This window comes from Chiloscyllium punctatum, chromosome 27 (genome assembly GCF_047496795.1).
Source record: "Chiloscyllium punctatum isolate Juve2018m chromosome 27, sChiPun1.3, whole genome shotgun sequence".
In the NCBI taxonomy this organism is placed as follows: Eukaryota; Metazoa; Chordata; class Chondrichthyes; order Orectolobiformes; family Hemiscylliidae; genus Chiloscyllium; species Chiloscyllium punctatum.
In genome coordinates, this window is record NC_092765.1 from 19,414,084 (window position 1) to 19,433,008 (window position 18,925).

The 18,925-nt window shown below is 39.5% G+C and overlaps 1 protein-coding gene across 1 annotated transcript in view; it reads right to left on the reverse strand.

Annotated features, from left to right (window-relative positions):
• Positions 1-6,368: 6,368 nt before the first annotated feature.
• LOC140453512 (exostosin-1-like) overlaps positions 6,369-18,925 on the reverse strand; it is a 255,525-nt gene continuing 242,968 nt past the window's right edge. The window contains exons 9-11 of the mRNA XM_072548249.1: positions 16,605-16,765; positions 15,709-15,880; positions 6,369-7,388 (exon numbers count right to left, since the gene is read on the reverse strand). Of these exons, the coding sequence (XP_072404350.1) occupies positions 7,203-7,388; positions 15,709-15,880; positions 16,605-16,765 (519 nt within the window). The 3' untranslated portion in view covers positions 6,369-7,202. The remainder of the gene's footprint in view (positions 7,389-15,708; positions 15,881-16,604; positions 16,766-18,925) is intronic.

Here is an 18,925-nt window from a genome sequence, read left to right on the forward strand (position 1 = left end):
CAAATATTTTGATCCAAATTTTTTGTTTGGAAATGAAAGCAGGAGAAAGATCATAAAAATGAACTTGCACTGACATTAATTTTGCATGACTTTGTAAACTTTTACAAACAATTCTTTTGTATTCACTCATTAGATATGAGTGTTGCTGGATAGCCAGCATTTATTGCCTGTCTCTAGTTGTTTCCTCAGACGGTGGTGTTGTGTTAACTTCTCAAACCGCTGACAATGTCCTTCAGGAAAGTATTCAGGATTTTGACGCAATGATAGTGAAGGAACAGTGTTAAATTTCCAAGTCAGAATGGCAAGCAGTTTGGAGGGGGACTTGTAGGTGGTGGTGTTCCCATGCATTTGCTGCCCTTGTGAAGTGTTTAAGGCTTTGGAAAGTGCTAAGGATCTATGCAGTGCATCTTGTAGATAATACATAATATTGCTACTGAGCATCAGCCATGGAGGGAGTGGATGGTTAGAGATGTAGTCCTATCAAGCTGGCAGCTTTGTCCTGGATGGCATCAAGCTTCCTGCATCTTGTTGGAGCTGCACTCATCCAGGCAAGTGGGGAGAATTCCATCACACTCCTGACTAGTGCCTTATAGATAGTGTACAGGCTTTGGGAGTCAGGAGTTGAGTGACACATCAGTATTCCTAGCCTCTGACCTGCTCTTGTAGTCACTGTATTTATGTGATGAGTCCAGTTTCTGGTCAATGGTAATCCCCAGGATGATGATAGTCAGGAAATCTGTAATGGTAACATCATTGAATTTCAACGGACAGTGGTTAAGATTGTGTCCTTTTGGAAATGGTCAGTGCCTGGCATTTGTATAGTGTGAATGTTACTTGTTACTTGTCAGCTCAAGCCTTGATACTGTCCAGAACCTGCTGCATTTGAACATGGACTGCTTCAGTATCTGAGGAGTCTCAAATGGGTGCTAAACATATGCAACTATTGGTGAACATCCCCAATTCTGAACTTATGATGAAAGGGAGGTCATTGATGAAGTTGCTGAAGATGGTTAGGCCTGGGACACAACCCAGAGGAACTCCTGCAGAGATTTCCTGGAGCTGAGTGACTAACTTCCAACAACCACAACCATCTTCCCATGACTCCAAGCATCAAACAGTTTGCTCCCTGATTCCCACTGACTCCAGTTTTGCTAGAGTTCCTTGATGCCATACTCAGGTGAATGCAACCTTGTTATCAAGGGCTGTCACTCTCTCTTCACCTCACCTCTGGAATTCAGTTCATTTGTCCAAGATTGAACAAAGGCTGTAATGAGGTCAGGAGCTGTGTGGCCCTGCTGGAACCCAAACTGGGTGTTAGAGATTAGGTTATTGCTGAGCATGTGCTGCTTGATATTAGTGTTGATGACACCTTCTGTTACTTTACTGATGATTGAGAGTAGACTGATGGGTGTAATTGGCCAGATTGGATTTGTCCTACTTTTTGTGTACAGGACATACCTGGGCAATTTTCAAGTAATTGCCAGTGTTGTAACTGTACTAGAACAGTTTGGCTAAGGGCAGGGCACAAGTCTTCAGTACTATTGTCAGAATGTTGTCAGGGCCTATAGCCTTTGGAGTATCCAATGCCTTCAACTATTTCTTGATATTGCGCAGAGTGAATCAAAATGGCTGAAGACTGGTATTTGCACTGCTGGGGACCTCTGGAGGAAGACACGAGAAATAATCCACTCGGCAATTCTGGTTGACGTTTGCTGCGAATGCATCTGCCTTATCTTTTAGGCTGATGTGTTGGGCTCATTTAGAATGAGAATGTTTGTGAAGCCACCTCCTCCAGTGAGTTGTTTAATCATTCACCACCATTCTCAACTGGATGTGGCAGGACTGCAGAGCTTAGGTCTGATCCGTTGATTGTGGGATCACTTAGCTCTGTCTATCACTTGCTGTTTATGCTGTTTGGTACACAAGTAGTCCTGTTTGGTGGCTTCACCAGGTTGACATCTCATGTTCAGGCGTACCTGTTGCTGCTCCTGGCATACGTTTCTGGACTCTTCATTGAACCAGAGTTGATCCCCTGGCTTGATTGTAACTGGTGAGGGGGGGATATGCCAGACCATGAGGTTGCAAATTGTGCTGGAGTACAATTCTGTTGCTGTTGATAGCTCATAGCACCTCATGGATGCCCAGTCTTGAATTGCTATATTTGTTCAAAAACTGTCCCATTTAGCACACTGATGATGCCACACAACATGATGCAGGGTATTATAGTCATAGAATCATACAGTGAAGGCAAGATTTCATTTCCACAAGGACAGTGTGATGGTCGCTCTTACAGATGCTGTCATGGACAGATACATCTGTAGCAGGCAGATTGGTGAGGGTGACATCAGGTGTGTTTTCCCCTCTTATTGGTTCCCTCACCACCTGTCGCAGACCCAGTCAGGTAGCTATGCCCTTTCGGACCCTAACAGCTTGATTGGTAATGCTGCTGCCACGATGCACTTGCTAAAGGACATTGAAATCCCCCACCCAGAGTATATATTGTGCCCTTGGTGTTTCTTCCAATCTTTGTTTAACATACTGATTCATCAGCTGAGGGAGGATGGTACGTCGTAACCAGAAGGAGGTTTCCTTGCCCATATTTAACCCAAAGCCACAAGACTTCATGGGGTCTGGAGGCAATGTTGTAGACTTCCAGTGCAACACCCTCCTGACTGTATATCGCAATGATTATGTACATTTTTCAGAAGTGTAATCATTGTTGTAATGTAGGAAATGCAACAGCCAATTTTCACATTGCAAGGTCATACAAACACAAGAGTGATAATGACCAGGCAATCTGGTTTGTGAGAGGGATTGAGGGATAAATCTTGGCCAGGATGTCTCTGCTCTTCTTCAAGATAGTGCACTGGGATTTTAAAGAGTGGACAAGCCCCTGGTTTCATGTCCCAACTGGAAGGAGAAACCTCTGGCAGTGCAGCAGTGTTCCTTTACAACCTTCTGAGCCACAGGGAAATGTGCTACCCAATGAGCCAAGATTGACACTGATTAAGGAAGATACTTTTTTTCCCACAAATAATTTTCCAAAATGATTAAGAGGAAGGAAGTCATTCAGTTATCATAACTTGTCCATCCAGAAATATCTTGGAGTAAATCCATTCAGCTTGTCATTCGATTGTTAAATGATTCCAGGGTTTTGCATCCATTACACCAGCTGGGAGGACACTTGCAGTAGTAGTGACCCTACTTCTGAGCCAGGAAGCCCACGTTCAAATCTCACCTGCTCCAAAGGTATCTAACAACACCTGAACAGATTGCTTAGAAAATTTCTACACTAGCCAGAAGTCCAGTCCATGGGTTCACCAATGATTGAAGAGGAGCTTCTAGAACAGGCAGGGTGGACTGAGTGACTTTCTACTGTCATTGTTTTAGTTGTATGCAGTTTATAGTACAATCCAGTAACATTTCTGCCTGGGCTTTTCTCCCACACATTCCTGTGTTTGAGACACATCAGATAAAAAGGCATATGTTAGAGACTGTAATCTGTTACTGTTGTTGCCTGAGAAGCCGTTGATTGGAATGGTGTGTTACGTTCTTCGCATTTGGCCATCACTTCGAAGTCACAGCCCTGTGTGTGAAACTATTGTATCTCATTTCATTGTGATTGAGTTTAATAGCTATTGTAAATTCAGCACGTTGGTTATCTTCAGTATTTTAGGTAAAACTATTCTGTAAGCTCTGCAGCAGCATTTCAATCTTCACTGCAAGAGCATCCCGTGAAATTTACTTCCATGCTCATCAGTTCAGCTTAACTCACCAAATTACAGTTCTATTTGTTTGGATCGGGAACTCGCTGAACTGTGCAAGGTGATTATCTGTCGGCTATCTCTCTGTCCCATCATCTTCACGTATACGAGATAGGTGTGTGAATATTATTGAAGTATTGTGTGCATTTCTGAATGTGTTTTAATGCTTGTGAATGCACAGTGGAATTGTATGTGATTGATTCATGTAAATGAGGCTCTGCATGTCTTTTGTGTGTGTGTGGGGTGGGGTAGGGTATATGTGTATGTGTGGATATGCAAGTAGAACTGAGTGTGGAAGACTGATATTGTTTGGAGGTATATTTGCATGTAGCACTGAGAGCTTATGTTAGGCATTTTGTCTGAATGTATGAAGACTCATATCTTTGTGCTTGTAGAGAATTGTGTATATTAGGAGTGTACATGTGAAAGGCGATGTGTGAGCATGTCCATGGAGGATTAATAGTGTGAGTAAAGAAATCTGAGCTAATACAGTATGTTGATGTCTGTTCATAGTGAGAGAGAAAGGGAGCAGGACTCCAAATGTGATTTCCCTAAATATGCCTAAATCTGGATGAGTATATGAATAGGAAAGGTTTGGAGGGATATGGGCCAAATGCTGGCAAATAGAACTAGATTAATTTAGGATATCTGATCAGCATGGATGAGTTGAACCAAAGGGTCTGTTTCCATGCTGTACAGCTCTATGACTCTATGCCTGAAAATACTACAAGAGATGGATGTTTAAACAAAACTGTGAGGGATTTGTCTATGGTGCCTTGAGCATAATTATTAATGAAGGATTGGAATTTTAAGTGCCTTTTGAAAATGGCTGAGCGTACCACTCCATTGTATTGAAAAGGTGACACCCCACCACTTTCTCAAAACATTAGCAATGCTCTTCAGGGATGCCCATATCCTACAAAGGAATAAAAAACACTAAGCAGTTCTTCTGTGTCACCCAAAGCAGTTCAGCCGTGAGATTTCAATTGTGATAACTGCAGCCTCAGGCATTGAAGCTGTAAAATTCACCTGTCCACCTGCTCAGTTAACATTCCACATCCGAAAGATAAGAAGCAGGCAGTAAACGTCCTCAAATGAATGGAGCAATCCCAAACAATGCCTGAGAAATATAACTCAGCCACTGGTCTTAACCTAATTTGCCCAAACGTTACTGTATACCTTTGTGAATTTGAGCAGCATTATCTTGTTTATTTTTAATTAAACAAATTCAGCTGAAACAGTGGATAATGTAATTCCACACATGTATATTAAGTATTCAATATGCTTAATTCACATAATGGAACTCCAAAGCTGTCATCTTTTTCTCTTATAAGGCCAATTGGCAAAAGCACCAGAGAAGAGATGAGCTTTCATTTATTACCCAGTGTGTTTTAATGATCTAGATGCACTGCTTCAAAAGGTGGTAGAAGCAGTTTCAATATTAACTTTGAAAATGATGTTTGAGATCTGCTTGAGTGTTGTGAAGTTGGATAGATTAATTAGATTGGGAGGTAGGAAGTTAGAATTTGTTGTGTGTAAAATTGTGAAATGGGGAAAGCATTAAGTAGTCCCTTCAAAAGATGGTGGGTTTTTTTGGTGCTTTGAGTTAAAATAGATGCCTGTGAACAACTTGCTAGCATACAGAGAGCCTGAACTGAAACACTTGAATTGAAAGGTCACACAGTTAGCAGGCTAAGCAGCTGTTTTTATGAAGAAAACAGGTTTGAATTTAGCCAATCAAATTGGCACGTAGATACCAAAAATCTACGAAGTTTAAATCTGATGGTTTTAATAACATAGGAACAATTCTATTGTAAGAAATATTGTTACATCATCACAGGTATAAAAAAAGGGGGCAGTTGGACAGAGAACCCAGAGCTAATGCCATCTGCCAGAGCTAACAGCTCTCTCTTGAGAGAAATTGGACTTCACAGTCATCTATGTATTACGAAAAGCATCATCTAAATAATAATGGTACCAACTACAAAGAATAAGAGGAAAAGGAATTTGTGACAGAAGATCGATGGGAGAAGGTGAACAACATTCCAGAAGATATGTAACTTGGCTGTCATTTTGAAAGACTAAATTATATTTTGTTATGCGGGGTAGACTTGTATTTATTGGAACAGTATACTATTAGAATCTTGTCTTATTTGGGAATAGTTAGTAGCTAGAAGGGTTTTATTCGGTTTGTTAATAGTTTAGTTAATTTGGTCACTGTTAGAGTTAGAAAAATAAATTGCTATTTGTTGATTTTAAAATGAGTGTCAGGGATTTATTTTATTTAACCACTAGAAGTTGCTGAGAAGCAGGTTACACCACTTTTCACACACTTTTTACAAATTATAGGATGAGTCATTCCTCTTTAGATGTTTCAGTTTTTGTTCTCGAAGGAGGGAAGCAGTCAACCTCTGCTTTATAACATGTGTGAGAAAGTAATTGCTGACCTATGCAGAAATAGGCTGCTGCATAGCGCTTTCAAAGAACGGCCATTGAGATGATGGACTAAATGGCCTCCTCCTTTGCTGTAGTGTCTAAGACTGGTGTGTTCCTGAGACAGACTGAAACGGTTTCTGCTAAATTATTCAATGCAATGAGACACCATTGGGCAAAATGTAATTTAATACAACATAATCCTGTGGGTAGCAACATGCATCTTTCATTTTGAACTGCATTTTTTTAAAACCATGAACAATTTGCTGTTAAAACCAACTCACTGAATCTTCATGGAAACTGATGTGCTAGACAGATCATAGCAGGGGGACCTCTTCACAGTTTCTTTTACACCATTCTGTATTGAATGACAGATCCAGAAGCAAGAATTCTGCAAATCAGAGTGCTAACAGGGCCCTAACACTCACCTGTTGACACCCATATTTTATATCAGTTGATTGTTACAGGCTTCTTAGGTTGATGATGAAAAGAATGAAATCATTAATATTATATGTTTGCCAAGTTTCATAATTTACCTTGAACTCTCAGTCCATAGCTTGATTAGATTATGGTCCTTATATAGTACAGGCTTACAAATAATCTGCACACAGTCTTTCATAAAAAGTAGGTTATAATATAAGCAACTGGGGAGAACTGGTTCACTCTTCATGAGAATTAGCTCAAGCACAGTCTTGTGATGTGAACTTACTGTATAACCCGTCCTGCTACTTCTCTGAACTTCTTCCAAACTGCTTCACTTAAGGGAGATAGATCATGTTTCTATTAGTTCCACATGGATTGTGTTGTAGTAAATAACAGCAAGTTAAAAAATAAAGTCACTGGCCTGCTCCCTTAGGCTTTGGGGAAAATTGTCTAAAAGATGTAAGGAGATCCCGCAGAGCCTTGATCTGTTCTGACTTGTCTTGTGCTCCTTTGAGACGACCTTTGACCTGGTGATGTGCCTTAGCCAGGCCAACAGAAAGTGACTCTTCAGAGCTTTGTTCTTCAAGGTCTTTCAATATCACGGTACTTTTTCCGAAGGATGGAGACTTGGTCCTTGAAAAGTACGGGGTCAAGGCGTAGCTGTGATTGTACAAGAGGCATGGAGCCAAACCAGCTGGCAAATGTGTTAATGCAGTTCTGTCTCTGTGTGAAATGATCTGGATTAGCCCAGAGAGTAGTCTTTGACCCCTGTGTGATCAGGAACAAAGAAAACAACTTAGTTAATCAGTCAAAAAGAGATATAGATGTATGAACAGGCAGGAAATAGAGGGATACAAACCGAGTAGAGGCAAAAGATTTTTTTAGTTCATAATGCATTATGTGTCAAAAACAAACTTCTGCTTTATCTTGGTGCTGTGTAACAACAACCTACATTTATATACCCAGTGATGCTTCGATTTTGAATTGAGCACATCTTCTGAGTTTAGAGTGTCGGTAAGGTTGCTAGCTATCCAAAATTGGCCTTGAGTTGTGATGACTGATAGGTTAATATTCAATTCATGGCACTGAGAAAGCACAAGCAAAGAAACAGACATTAAAACATATATCAATCTTTTGTGCTCCTTTCTATAAACATCTTTGTCCATTAGTAACACTATAATTTCTGGCCAAAATACTGGAAACCAGAACCTAAATGTTGAAAATACTGGAAACACTCAGCAGGTCAGTCAGCACTGGCAAAGAGAACAGATGCTAGAATGTGTGTTTGTTAGTAAAGTCACTCATTTCTGATGCTGATAGGCAATGCATTGAAATTAGGTTAAAGGATAGTTCAGTAAAGATGTTATGGTAGACATTTGAGCAAACATTTCAGAACACCCAACAAAAACAGAAGTCAAATGGCACCAGATTATAGTCCAACAGGTCTATTTGAAATCACAAGCTTTCAGAGTGCTGCTCCTTCATCTAGATAGAGTCTTGGCAATTAATAACAGAAAATGAGGCAATTATGGATGAATTGAATAAATATTTTACACGAGTCTTCACTGCTGAGGAAGCAAATAACATCCCAGAAATAATTGGGAATCAAGTGAGGAAAGGAAAGCTGAAAATCAAAACACTTCAGCTGACAAAGGAGCAGCACTCAAAGCTTGTGATTTCAAATAAACCTGTTGGACTATAACCTTGTGTTATGTGACTTCAACACCCAACAAAGATACGTGGTGGTGAAAAAGAAAAAATCTACGAAAAATCATCTGTGGCTAATGAATGAAGTTAACAATTGTATTAAATTGAAACAGAAAGTATACAATTTGTAGCAAGTCAGAAGATTTGATGGAATATTAAACACAGCAAGGAATAGTGAGGAGGGAGAAATCAGAGTGTGAACAAAAGCCAGCTGGAAATATAAAAATAGATAGTAAAAGCTTCTATCAGTATTTATAAATAACGTGTAAGTAAAGTGAGCGAGAGTCCTTTAGAGAGTGTGTCTTGGCAATTAATATAGGAAAATAAGGATGAATCAAACAGATATTTTACATGTGTCTTCACAATAGAGGACACAAATAACGTCCCAGAAGTAATTGTGAATTAAGTGGTGAAAGGAAAGCTGGAAATTACAATCACTAGATATTGATAAAATATGAGAACTAAAGGCTGAGAAATCCCTAGATCCCAAAGGATTTACCCTTAGGTTCTTAAAATAAGTTGTTGCTGAGATAGTAGATTTTAATTTTCCAATATTCCCCTGATTTTGCCAACATCCAGTTTGGTTGGAAACCAGAGAATAAAATTCCTCTATTCAAGAGATGAAGAAGACACAAAGCAGGAAACTACTGCCATCTTAATACCTGTAATTTAGAAAAAATGCTTGGAATCTATTATTAAGGTGGTTATAACGAGACATTGAGAAAACCTCAGTACAATTGGGCAGAGTCAACATGGTTTTATGAAAGGAAGATCATGGTGAATAGGTTTTTCAAGTTATTTGAGAAACTAACAAACCGTGTGGATACAAGACGGCTTGTGGTTTTTGTGCACTTAATACTACCTGAAGGCATTTGATAAAGTGCCAGATTAAAAAAAAAGCTTTCTATACAAAATAAGAACTCATGGTGTAAGGGAAATATATAAGTGTAGACATAACCAATATCAGTGACTTGGAAGAAGCAACCAAATGTGTGATTCCTAAATTTGCTTATGATATTGTAGGAAATCAAGCTGTAAAGAAGACAAAAAATCTGCAAAGAGATAAAGATGGGTTAATAAATGGACAAACAGTTTGCAGAAGAAATATAATGTGAAAAATTTTAACTTGTCCACTTTGTCAAGAAGGATAAAAACAGCAATATACTATTTAAGTAGAGAGAGTGTGCGGAACTCTGAGGTACAGAGAGAGCTCAGTAACCTGATACATGAATTTAATAAAGATCATATGCAGGAATATCAATTGATGAGAAGTCAAATGAAATGTTGCTGTATATCACAAGGGGAATGAAATATAAAAGTAGGAATGTTTTGTTACTGTATTGTGCATTGTTTGGTCTCCTTATTAAAAGGAAAGGCCATAATTGCATTAAAACAGTTCAGGGAAGGTCAAAACCACTGATTTCTGGATTCAGTGCATTTCTTATAAAGAAAGGCTGGACAGTTTGGGTCTGCGATCTTACTGAAACAAATGAGATCCTGAGGGGACAAGATGAATGAAAGAACAGTTTGGGAAAGACTAGAATTAGGGGATACAGTTTAAAAATTAAGGGTCTCCCATTTAATATAGACAGAGGAGGACGTTTTACACTCAGAGGGTTGGGAGTCTGTGGAACTCCCTCTTTCACAGAGGCCAGTGGAAGTAGGGTTATTGAAAATGTTTAATACAAAGATTATTAGATTCTCGCTGAAAAAGGGAGACAAGGATTATGAAGAGCAGGAAGAAAAGTAAAGTTAAGACCATAATCAAATCAGCCATGATTTTATTGAATGGTGGACCATTGGGGGACTGAATGGTCTACTCCTGTTTCATACATCGTATGGATGGTATTACCCAGAACATTTGAGAGACTGAGAAATATGATGCAAGTTGAGAATCTCCAGGACTTGCTCACCACTCCTCTGTATGATTCACATAAGTGACATCTTGTCCTTAGCTCTCTATTAATTTTATAAACATGCTGGACTCAGTTCAGAATGTGAGGACTCATAATTAACAGTATTAAGTACCTTTGAGCAGCAATATCTCTTAGAATATTTCCACCCTGACAGGGTACTTAAAGCTGTGAATTATTTTCCCTTAATATGGTAAAGTACACTCAGAGATTGAAAAAAACAAGATCACATTTCCAATTCTTAGCTTTTCACTTACCTATCCTTTGTTAATCTGATTTGACTCTCATTCAGTTATTTCCTTCCCTTTTGTTGCACAGTTTCTCTCTCAGTTCTTAGATCTCAATGGTTATTGGACTGTTTGCTCTGTTGTTCAATGAGGTCCTGTTGCCCCCACTGCACGGTTCTCAGTTTGAGCTTTTAACAAGGTAATGGTGCAATTCTAATTGAGCACAAGGGTGCTGCAGAAAGGTCTCGTTCCATATGGTGCTCCAGTACAATTTGGCCCAGTGAGTACAACCCAGAAACTGAAGAAAGCCCAGAAACTCTTCGAGAGTTTCCTAATGACCAGCAGCATCAAAATAAACATGTGACTATTCCTGCACAGCACATCTAAGTGCCAGTGTTGAGCACTAATAGCCCTGAAGAAATTGCAAACAGCTGAAAATAGGTAGTGTTAAATAAAATTCTACAATAGGTAGCTAAACCACAGCGAATATTTGTCATACTGAGTACATTCTGCTGTGCGGGTCCAGGCAGTTAAATGCTAAGGGCACAGGTTTTTGGAATTCATTTACTTTAGTCATTACTAGAATTACAGCCCCTAAATTATTCAGCAAGAGTTAATCAATAATATATCAACAACAAGGGACGGTAGTATGATTACTAAACCTTCCGTCCACACTGGGCACATCATTGATTGCTTCATGTCAGTGTTAGTTCAACCCATGAATGATGGTGTCTAAATCTCACAGGTCTGCCTACCCAATCGAACCAAAAATCAATCCAGTTTCCAGCTGCGAAGGGAATAGAACGAACGAGCAAGTACAGTCTTGAAAACTGATTCCATCCACTTGAACTCACCAAACAGAGAAGGTTAGTGGTGAAATGCTGAAATCTTAAAGTGGCAATGTTTAGCAATCCTTGGTATTACCATACTGAATACAAGAGAATGCTTACCTGGGAATAAAATCCTCTCTCGCCTTTGAACGATGGTCTCTGTCTCTCTCTCTCTTACTATTTCAATGTACTTATTGAACTTGTGCATAGGGAACTTTTACTTGAGATAGTCGCCATCTACTGTCGTGCCTGAAAGATGGCACTTCAGGGCGCAGTACTCCTTGGGGTACTGTACTGGGAGTGTCAGCTGAGATTATAAACTCATTACAGTGAGAATTTGAACCCAGGATTTCTGATTTCAAGGGGAAAGCGCTAGCCAGTGAGTTGAACCTAACACCAGGATTATCAGACAATTGACACGCAGGCACTCCCAATTGAGGAGGACATTTCAAATATTTAGAGTCTATTTGTAACTCCTTAGAATCCCCTTGGACCATTGCAGACCTCTGACTGAATTTAGCTGATTTCTAGGGCTTGGCTCTGTGATCGAGGTATCTAGAGTGGACAGGAGGACAACAAGTCATTCCCAACTTCATTCAAATCGCATCATCAGGTTCTTCCCCACAGTGAACAAAAGACCCATCAGCAACCCCTCTTCCACTGCCAATCACTCCCCCACATTGGAAGCTACCCTGTCACCAACCTCTGGGATCCCCTGGCTCCCACTGAGAAATCCTGTAGTAGTGTTTCTTTTATAATTATTTCTCAGGATGTTGAGGTCACTTGGAAGAGTCACAGTTAGTTACTTGGCCCAAGATGGTTATGGGCCGGCTTTCTAACCACAACAGTTCAAGCTCACCTCTTCCAACCTCTGTAATGCCTTCAAGCTCTACAACCCTCTAAAATCTACAACCCTCTGAAATCCATGGCCGTCAATTCTGGCCTTTTGAGTATCCCAGTTTTTGTTATGAGTCTCCTGTTAACAGACCTGCCTTCACTTGCTTGGCTCAGGCATTTTCCCCCTAAAGCTCCTAATTTCTCTACTTTACTCTCCTCCTTTAAGTCACTCTCTAAAATTTGCCTCACCACCAGTCAAAATATTATGTGGCTTACTGCAATATTTTGCTTGATTTTTCTGTGAAATGCACTGGGATCTTTTTGCCATATTAAAGATGCTACATAAATGCAAGCTTTCATTTACTTGTTTGGGGCATATGGCTAGGCCAATATTTATTGCCCATCTCTAATTGCCCAGAGGGTATCTAAGAGTCAAACACATTTCAGTGGGTTATGAGTCACCTGGAGGGTAAGGTTGGCAGGTTTCCTTACCTAAAAGGGATTTCAGTAAAACAGATGGATCTTTATGACCAGCGGCAGTGGTTACATGATTATCATAAGACCAGTTTCTTTTTAAATTCCAGAAGTTTATTGAATTCAGCTTTCACCATTGTAAAAAGAACTATTATGTGCATGGTGTCTCTTCCAACTTCAAGACATGGCAAAGGTGCCATACAGAAACTGATGTACTTTTATGTAGGAAATGCAGCAATCGATTTATGCAAAGCAGTTTCACACAAAATACCAATGTGATAATGATCAGATAATCTGATTTACTGAAAGATAAAAATTGGATAGGATACCAGGGAGGACTGCCTGATCTTTTGCCAAAATGGTGCCATGGAATCTTTTAAGTCCACCTTTTAAAGGACCTTGGTTTAAAGTCTCATCCTAATAATGAAATCTCTGTCAGTGCAATCAGTATGCCCTCAGTACTGCAACGGAGTGTCTAAAAGCAGGCTATTCAGCCCATCGAGTCTGCTCCAACGTTCAGTGAGATTATTTCTGATATGATAACAGTTTCCTGCCTTTTCCCCATAACCCATCATTACCTTACTGATTAACTTACATAACAAAAAGCAAGAATTCCAGCAACAATTCTGTGGTATACTGTTGGTCACAGACAGAAAACAACCTTCAACATCACTCTTTGCTTCCTATTTGTAAGCGCATTTTTGATCCAGTTTGCCAACTTGCCTTGGATTCCATGGGTTCTTATCTTTTGGACTAGCCTTCCATGTGGGACCTTGTCAAATGCCTTACTGAACTTCATGTTAGAATTTTATAGGTTACTAAGGGTTTCCCCACCTCATTTTTCTAAACATCAGTGAATACAATCTCTTCTCATATGTCAGTCCTGTCATCCTGAGAACCAATTTGGTTAGCCTTCGCTGCACTCCCTGGATTATGTTCTCAAGTCTCGGAGTGGGACTTGTACTGTCATTCTTCTGACTCAGTGGTGAGAGTGATTTCCACTAATTGCTGAGACTTCAGACAACTGTTAAAGTGGCCCAAGCTCTAGGTGGTGAGGTGAGGTACCATAACTTTGCTGGGAGCCCTTTTGAAACCCATTTCTGCTGCATTTCAGTAACATTGTTGTTGCAGATTGGGAGCAACCAGGAAATTTCCAGGACCGATGGATGAACATGACTAAAGCTGGATTGGGATGCGGCTAGCAGAGTGTTAGATGAGTTGAAGCTGAAAGAATGTTAAAGATAGGAAATCTTTGAAATTACACTCCAGAGATTAAAAGCAAGGTTTCCTGCTACTTCTATCAACCTAGTCTTGGAGAGATAGTCATGACGGTGGTGAGGGTCGGGGGAAATTAATGTTAATGTGAGTATTTTTATTAAATATAAACCGGCAGTTGGAGCAAAGGACAAAGCTAAAATCAATTACTTGAAATGATACACTAATGGCAACACTGCTAACCACTGAATTTGAAAGGATCATATCTATTATTTAAAGGGCTTTAATTAAAAATTGCATGCAGTACCCATAATTAAATTGAGCCAGACATAAATATTACAAATGGATAATTTTTCACAACTAGCGTACAGGACTGCTGATGCTAGCAGAATGTTCCTGTTCCAGCTCGTGTCATTAGGAATTCACCGGTTTAATCAGGAGTGATTATTGATTGTGGCAAAGAGAGGCAGCTGGCAGAATAATCACTGGAATTTTATCATGACATGAACATTAGTCAGCAATGGAATCATGGAACCAAAGCTAACTGTTCGTATTTATTTCTAATGATGGGTTTTATGTAACATATGTCTGATATGTCTGAATAAATAATTAATTATTTATTCCCGGTCCAGGATCTCACCCGACCCTTTCATACAGCTCAAGTTTCATGTTGATAATCAGTAACTAAATAGTTTGGCTCCACCCAAGGGTGCCTTTAACTGATTTTTTAAATTCCTCCTGTTGCTAGGGTTGGTAAAGCGAAACTTCTCTGCTGTTGAGGAGAGTCTTAGACAAAGGATGACCTTAAAATCAGAGCAAGATCATTCACGAGAGAAATCAAGAAACTCTGTTTCATGCCAGGAGTGATAGAAGTGTGGAATTGTCTTCCAGAAAAAAAAGATTTAAAAAAAACTGTGGATTTAAAAAATTTTCACTGTTGTCAAAACCCTCCTTTGCCTTACCCCTCAGTACCTCTGCTGACTTCTCCAAACACACTTAGATATCCATACTCTTTTGAGGTCTCTGAACATTCTAATTTTACTTGTTCCACTATTGGTGGCCGTGCAATCAGCTGCTGAGCCTAAAGAATCGGAATTCTCTCTCTTAGCTTCTCTAATGTGCTTTCCTTGTTTGAGATTAACCTTTAAACAGGTATATGATTGGGAAAAGTTTCGAGGGATTGGGATTAGTTTAGTTTGGGAAACCTGGTTGGCATGGACAAATTGCACTGAAGTGCTTGTTGCCATGCTGTATGACTCTATGATTTAAAACAACATCTTTACTTGCCCTAATAGCTCCTTACATGGCTCATGATCACATATTGCTTCACAACACTTCTTTGAAGTCTCTGGGAAAATTTTGTTCTGTTAAAGGTGCAATAAAAATATAAGCTGTTGTTGTAGAGGCAATTATTTTAACCGTAAGATTGATAGATTTTTACTAGGCAGGGATATGGTGGATTGAGTTAAGATACAGATCAGCTTTTATCTCACTGATTGACAGGCCTGGCTTGAGGGGATGAATGGCCTCATGTCTCATTCTCATCTTTTCTGCTGTCTCTGAGTCCAGGCAGACCTCGTCCTTTAATAATTAAACTAACAGAGGAGTAAAGGGCTAGTTTCATATTCCTAATGAGGAAGGCTCAAAATTATTCCTTCCTCAAAAAAAAAATGCTTCAGCACCCTCTCCCCGTCCATGATATCCTTCCTGAAGTGTATGCCATCAAGAATGAGATACAATGCTCTGGCTGATTACTGATTCATCTCTTCATGGAAATAGTTTCCACTGATTAAAACCATTTTTCAGCTATGATTCTGAAAAGCCCACAAGCAAATAAATCCCCTGTCCACAGAGTTCCTTCATCAAGAAAAATAACTTGACCTACCTGTTGCATCAACGTCTCTTTATATTGTTTCTTCTGTGTGACTTTGATTGAGGGAAGCTTAGTGACTGCTGACACCAGGAAATTCATCAGGATGTCTTCGCAGTTAGCTGTCTGGTCCAAGAGTGCATGTAAACTGATTGGCAGGTAATGTGTGAACAGGTGATGGTAGTATCTACAAAGGCACACAAGAAAAAGAGAGCTCAGAAATACAGATAGCAGCCAAAGTTGCTTGTTCTGTGCAGCGTTCCTGGTGATTAAGCCAGAAATGCATCAGTCACTTTGAGGTACTAAGTCATATTAAACACAAAGGTCCTGCATTAAATTTTTGATGCAGGCAAAGTTAGTGGCAAGGTTAGATCACAGTGGTAAAACACTTGTTCTTGAATTGGTATGTGCGAAAAGAAAACTGCATTGTCGGAGTTCTAACTAAATAGCAGAAGGGCTGAATGTCAACTGCTGTAACATGAATCAGTCAAAGGATGGGATTGAACGTTATGCTGATAAAAAGATATCCAAAGCCATGATATCAGTAACGGCAGCTGGTGAAACCATAGAAATGAAGTGGGAAAAACTGATTTGTAACCAAAGCAAAAAGGAAACTTTCTGTGTCTGGTTTATATTCATTAGAAACTTATGGACCGTGCAAATATTGGGCAGTTTTACTCCAGAGATGGATGTCGAATAAATATGGAACCCAGTTTCAACATGAAATATACAAAATACCAAAAATAATTTTTTGACTTCCTGATTTAGAAGGAGCCAACATCTACTGGGCATGGTAGGACTTGGCGTATTGATTTGGGGGGAGTGCTAGTAAAGCGTCTTATCCCAGGTCTTTTGAGGTCTCTAAGCATCTCACAGGAGCAGGAGTCACCTTTTCTTTTGAGTTTTGGTACCTGTGGTAAAATGCTGCTCCAGTTAAAACCATGGAATATTCGTTGGTCCATTTTGATGTGTAACCCCATAATCCTTTACTGCTGTCCCAGAAATGACTGCGAGCTGGGTAACCTACAATCCGGTCAGGGAAGCTGCACCACACAATGAATGCAAAGTCAATCTAGAGAAAGAGAAAAGACAATGGCTTATCAGGCTGTGCCTTTGAAACATGTGACCAGTGTTAACTTGGTTGTTGTGATGTCAGTAAGCTTGCATTGTTTTATGCTCTGTCCTTCTCTGTGAAATATGTCACTCTATTGGTTGCTAGTGGTTGATCCAGAGGTCCGTTGTTCATATAAAGATTTCAACCCTGATTGTTTAATCAAGGAGGTATCACGCAAACACAAGTACATTCTAGCACAAGTTACTGCTTAATACCTAGGAGTGGGAACCAGAGCTGGCATTCCCTATCAAACAGAATCAAATTTTAAACAAAATTTGATATTATCCCAGAAAGGAGATAGTAGATTCATGTGGACAAAAGCTTGGTCAAAGAGATAGGTTTTATAGGGTATCCTAAAGAAATAAAGAGTAGTGGAAGAAAAAGAACTTGAGCTGCCACAATAGAACAGTGAAAATCACCAATGCAAAAGAAGGCAAATTTAGGAGTGGAGTGAAGGAGGTTAATGAAATAAGAGGGATTTGAAGGATTTTAAAACAAGGATGACAATTTTAAAATCTAGGCATTTCCTAGCTGGGAGCCAATGCACATCAGCAAGCAGAGGGATATTGGACGAACTGGAATGGCTTGATACAAAAAAGGGGAAGATTGGTACTTTGGAAGCGTTGGTCAAGGTTCCAAAAGGTTACTCATTTACCTACAATCAAACTCAAGGTGGCTGCTGAACAGAACATCTAAAAGTCTGTTGAGTATTTTGGGAGAAATTATTTATTTACTGAATTGGTCAATCAAAAATTCAATAGCTCAAAATGAATTACCATTATATAAATTTTTATGGGCATCATCTCTGAATTGAGTCTCTGTTTTAAATCAAATGCTTAATGGAGGCTCCATCTGCTTTGTTAGGTAAATGTAAACGACTTCAAAGGACTATTTTGAAGAAAAGCAGAGGCGTTCTCACTGGTGTCCTGCCCAATATTGTTCCAGAATCAACCTCCCTAATAAAGATTACTTGGCGATAATCTTGAAGCTGGTTAGGAGAGGCTGCTGTTTACAATTGGCAGTTCATCTTTCCTCCATCAAAACAGTTACTTCAAAAGAATATCACTGTGAAGAGATTTGGGGCTTCGGGTGTTGTAAAGCCTACAGAAATACAAGTTCTTTCTCTCCTTTATTATGCAGAGGGAAATCAGAAAGCATCTGCCTGTGCTGCAAACTCCAAGTTTGTTTGCAAGGGTTGTTTATTTCCCTTAGTTCAGAGATGACAAGCACTGATGGCATGTACTTTGATATAAAGAGGATTAATATTAATAGAGCTGACCATCTCATCCACAGTTGAATGAGGCATGTGAAATCACATCTACTCATTGCAGAGCGAAGTTGCTAATTTTTTTTTCACTTAACTGGTTGGCCAACCACTCAATCATTTATGTCTTTGGGGTATTGCATCAGCACTTGTGAAAAACAACTAACAATGGATGATACTGTCTGTTCTTTGCCAGAGGGTGGACATTCAATTGAAATGTTGAACTTTCCAGCCTCTGAAGTCAGTCGAATGCAGTGCATCTATTGCTATGTAACAAGGATCAAAATCCCAGTAGTAGCCCACTCAGAGATAATGCTCAAGAACATCACAATACGAGTGATGTGAATCTGTAATTTCTGTTTTTAACTCCATCTCCACCCACCCTCCTGAAAAGGTGAATACAACCATTGATATTTATGGTCACATTTAGGATCAGCTTTGCACTGCACTTTTGCACCTAAGTGTCCAAAGTTTCCCATTTATGTGGCACAGTTGAGTGAACACCAAGAGTTTTGGGGTTACTTATAAAGCTTAATTCCACACAGCCAGTAATTTGTATATCAAACCGTGGATACTAACAGATTTAGGATAAATTAATCAGAAGTGAGAAGGCACAGAATTGGCCCCTGGCTGATCGGTTAGATCCATTCAGTACACTTACATCTCAAGGACTGCAATGATTCATGAACAGCTCATCACCACCAGCTTCTTAAGGATTTTCAGAGTTGAATGATAAATGTTGGCCCAGCCAGTGAGACCCAGATCCCCTCAATTAATAAAGAAAAATACCTCTCATTCCAGGAACTGAACTGGAGGGATGTTTGATATTTAGCGTGTTTACAGTCTAGGAAATA